This window comes from Anas platyrhynchos, chromosome 1 (genome assembly GCF_047663525.1).
Source record: "Anas platyrhynchos isolate ZD024472 breed Pekin duck chromosome 1, IASCAAS_PekinDuck_T2T, whole genome shotgun sequence".
Lineage (NCBI taxonomy): Eukaryota > Metazoa > Chordata > Aves > Anseriformes > Anatidae > Anas > Anas platyrhynchos.
The window spans coordinates 201,013,286-201,017,094 of NC_092587.1; the positions used below are offsets into that span (position 1 = coordinate 201,013,286).

The 3,809-nt window shown below is 55.8% G+C and overlaps 1 protein-coding gene across 1 annotated transcript; it reads right to left on the minus strand.

Moving 5' to 3' along the window:
* Positions 1-1,215: 1,215 nt before the first annotated feature.
* On the minus strand, positions 1,216-3,322 carry FAM181B (family with sequence similarity 181 member B). The gene has a single exon (XM_038177491.2). It carries the CDS (start codon positions 3,227-3,229, stop codon positions 2,156-2,158), a length of 1,074 nt encoding a protein of 357 aa, XP_038033419.2. The 5' UTR covers positions 3,230-3,322; the 3' UTR covers positions 1,216-2,155.
* Positions 3,323-3,809: the final 487 nt, after the last annotated feature.

The following is a 3,809-nucleotide window of genomic DNA, read 5'->3' on the forward strand; positions in this document are numbered from 1 at the left end:
TCTGTTAGCAAACACCATCAAGCCACAATACTCCCAACAGCTCCTGCTAATATGTGCTACAAATTCATACTTGCAGTGATGAGAAAAAAAAAAAAAAAAAACCTCTCCAACCAAAATACCCTCCCAGTAAGTCTTTCTGGACAATCTAAGATGTAGTTATACATAAGCTATGTTTGGACCTGGCAGCATGCTGATCACAAATGCAAACTCGCACTCTCTTCCCTGGGAGATCTGCCAAGGACGGAAGACAGCGGGACGGAATCCATGGGGTACAACATTGTCCAGTCAACCAAAACAGCAGCGGGGCAGGATTAACCTAATTTGTAGCTACCTTGGCTGGACTGGCTGCCCATTGTTCCTCATACATGCTCTCATGAAGCTTAGTTAAATAAACTACTGCAGAATTATACTTGAAAAGTGTGTTTCCTTAACAGCACACAGCTGGGCTCAGTCCAGATAATGGATGCTGGAGTATCATGGCTGTTCATCCATCATGGTTCCTTTCCATAAAGCTTGTACAGATCTTGGGCAACTTTTGGGAAGGAAAGAAATGGTGTAAGTTACACGTACATTACAGTTCTTGCTATTAAAAAGTAAAATTAAGGCAATTTCAGATACAAATTATCTCAAGGTTTATTTCCATATCTTGTTTCACTTCTCTGTATATCTCAACTTCTTGAGACTAAGTCTCTTAAATCTGGCTTGATGAATGAATAAAAAAAAAAAATAAAAAAAAATAATAATTAAAAAAAAAAAAGCTTTACCTTTCACGTCTTGTAAAGATAGAAGGCACATGGATTTATCACCACCAAGGGTAAAACTCAGGCTTATCCATATGTGAATCCCGTTTCAAAAACAAACAATCAGCTTGGGACTGGCAGGGAGCCAAGCTGCAGGATTGCCTTTTAAGACTTGCATCTCAATAGGAAACCTCCAAGTATTTTGATCTGTTTTTATAACTGTAACAATTTTCATCCCCTGGCTTTAGTAAGGTATTATCAGTCCCTTCTTTCTAGTAAATTAAAGAAACAGTCGCTACAAATGAAGGCAAAACAAGCACGGGTCGCTGTGGATAAAATACAGTGTTTCAAAAGATTTAGGAAAGACAATAACCACTGCCTGTCTTAACTGCTGCCAAGAAACACTTAGAGAGGATGGACATGCAATGAAAAACACGGGAACACTGCATTTCAACAGCAGTAAGAACCACAGGTCTTAGATCTACTGTGTAGCTTTATTTTTATAGGACCTATCATAAACTCTTTTACATAACTTAAACAATTATCAAATAATCTCCTGTACACAATGAGACTGAGCCACATTGCTTTCCGAGCTTTGACACATTCCTGAAAGAAATCCAACAGTCTGTAGGAATCACATAGCTGGAGCAGCTACAGTACATTTTTGTCCAGAACTTATGCTGTCTGTTAACTTAAATTGCTGTTTGCAAGATCCTGCAAGACATCGTTAAATTTCAGGACACCTAAGATTTGGTAGCAGCATTTGTTTTCAAATTTTGCTTCATTGAATTTTTTTTACTCGCCTTTTGTGTCCTCAGCTGAAAATCTGCCAGCACTCAGGATGCACACACTGCTGTGAAAGACGTTAAACACACCACAAGAGTTGACTGAGTTTTACTTCCAAACTGAAATCAATTACAAGTGGTCATGGCTGCTTTCAAGGAGAGCAGACCCCATTGCAATGTCACGCCGGACACGTAAATCAAGTCGCGTCTGCCTACAGTAACACAAAACCTGACCCCTAATGAACGCTAACGCACTGTAGTCACTGTGCACTATAAAAACACCTGAAGGAATCGAGTATTTCACGTTTTTATTGGCACACCGCAGCATCTCCCAGGCTGCAGGAGGAGGAGGTGACTTGCCAGGCACTGAGACATCCCAGATCCCAGTGCTCTTCCAACAGGAGCTGTGGCCAGCTTTCAGGGGGCTGGCAGGGTGAGCGCAGCCCCCAGCCACTCCAAGGTGGTGGAACCCAACTCTTCCCTCACCACCGTGAGCATCCACTGGGTCCCATCCTGAGCCCTCACCCAGGACTCAGCCACCCCATGGGAGGTGGGCTCGCCCGCTCCCTCCTTCCCCCTGCGTTACGGTCCGTGTTCGAGGCCCAGGGGGCCAAGCCCACCAGCCTTGCCCTACAGGCCGGAGTAGGTGGCCCGGTGGTAGCCGGTGCTGTAGTCGTAGGGCACCTGTGGCGGGGCCAAGGGGCACTCAGGGAAGAAGGAGCCGAAGGTCTCGCTGCCGGACTCCGCTCCACCGGAGTAGAGCGGGCGTAGCGCCTCGGGAGGAGATTTTTTTGGGGGGCTGCAGGGCCCGGCCGGGCTCCAGGGCGGCTCGGGATACAGCAGCCCACCCAACAGCGGGTGGTGGGCGGCGGGCAGCGAAGGCAGCGGAGCCTCGTAGAGGCCGTGCTCCAGCCCCAGCTCGGCGGGCAGGCGGGCGGCGGGGAAGGCGTCCTGCGGGGCGGCGTGCTCAGGCAGCAGCGCTCCGTAGTCGGGGCCCAGCAGCTCAAAAAACTCGGCTGCCTCCGCCCCACCGCCTTTCTCCGTCTCCTTGGAGGCCGGCGGAGGCCCGCGGGGCGGCAGAGCCGGCTCGGTGAAGAAGGAGGGCGGCAGGTTGCGGGCCCGCAGAGGCACCTTCCGAGGGCCACCCGCAGCCGCCGACCCTCCGCTGCTTCCTCCTCCTCCTCCTCCCGCCGCCCCGCAGCCGCTCGCCGAGCCCCTTCCCGGCTGCAGGGAGCCGAAAAGGGCCGCCAGGCTCTTGCTCTGGAGGCTGCTGGCCGCCGTCGAGGCTTCCCGGCGAGGTGGCGGCGGCTGCTTGGCCGGGCAAGCGGCGGCGGCCGGGGAGGAGGAGGAGGAGGAGGAGGAGGAGGAGGAGGGCGGCGGGGCGGCGGCGGCGATGATGCCGGTGCAACGCTTGATCTGCTTCTGCAGGTATTTCCTGTGGTTCACCTTCCTCTTCGACTTCACCGGCTTGTCCAGCGCCAGCTTGATGTTGCTGGAGGCCGAGTCGATGAAGCTCAGCAGGTCCCTGGTGGCTTCCTTAAAGTCCCCCGCCTCGCCGCCGCCGCCGCCGCCGCCACCTCCTCCTCCTCCTCCTCCGCCCTCGTAGCCCTTCTCCAGGTCGGCATAGCCCAGCAGGCCGCCGGCGGGGAAGCAGAAGGAGAGGAGGTGGTGGTGGGGGCTGAGCAGGGCGGCTGGCACGGCCATGGCCGGCCGCGGGGCGCCGCCGCGCCGAGCTCCGCAGGGCAGCGCCGGGCTGCGGGCGGCGGCGGCGGGGAAAAGGCGGCGGCCGGGGGAGGAGGAGGAGGAGGAGGAGGAGGAGGTGGAGGAGCAGGAGGAGAAGGAGGGCTCAGGCGCGGGGCTGGCCCCGGACCCTCCCCGCCTCCCCGCTGTGAGCACGGGAGCCGGGCCGGGCTGCGCGCTCCCGGCCGGGGACAGCGGCGGCGGGGTGGGAACAAGGGCGTCAGCTCCTGGACAGGTGCATCGCTGCCCCCCTCCCCCCCCCCCCGGGTACACAGATCACAAACACCCCCCCAAAGTATGTACACGGCACCCCCAGATCACAAAGCCCTCCCCGGGCCAGCAGCACAGCACCGCCAGGTCACACAGCATCCCCCAGACCACCCCCTCCGGGCCAGCTCTGGGATGCCCATCACTAGCATGTCACCACCCCAAGCACCGTCCCCACTCCTGCAGCCACGGCCCCGCTGGCACAAAATGTGGGATCGCGCCCGGCACTGTCCGTCAGGGTCTGGAGATGCACTCCGGCTGTGGCACCAGGCGGGAC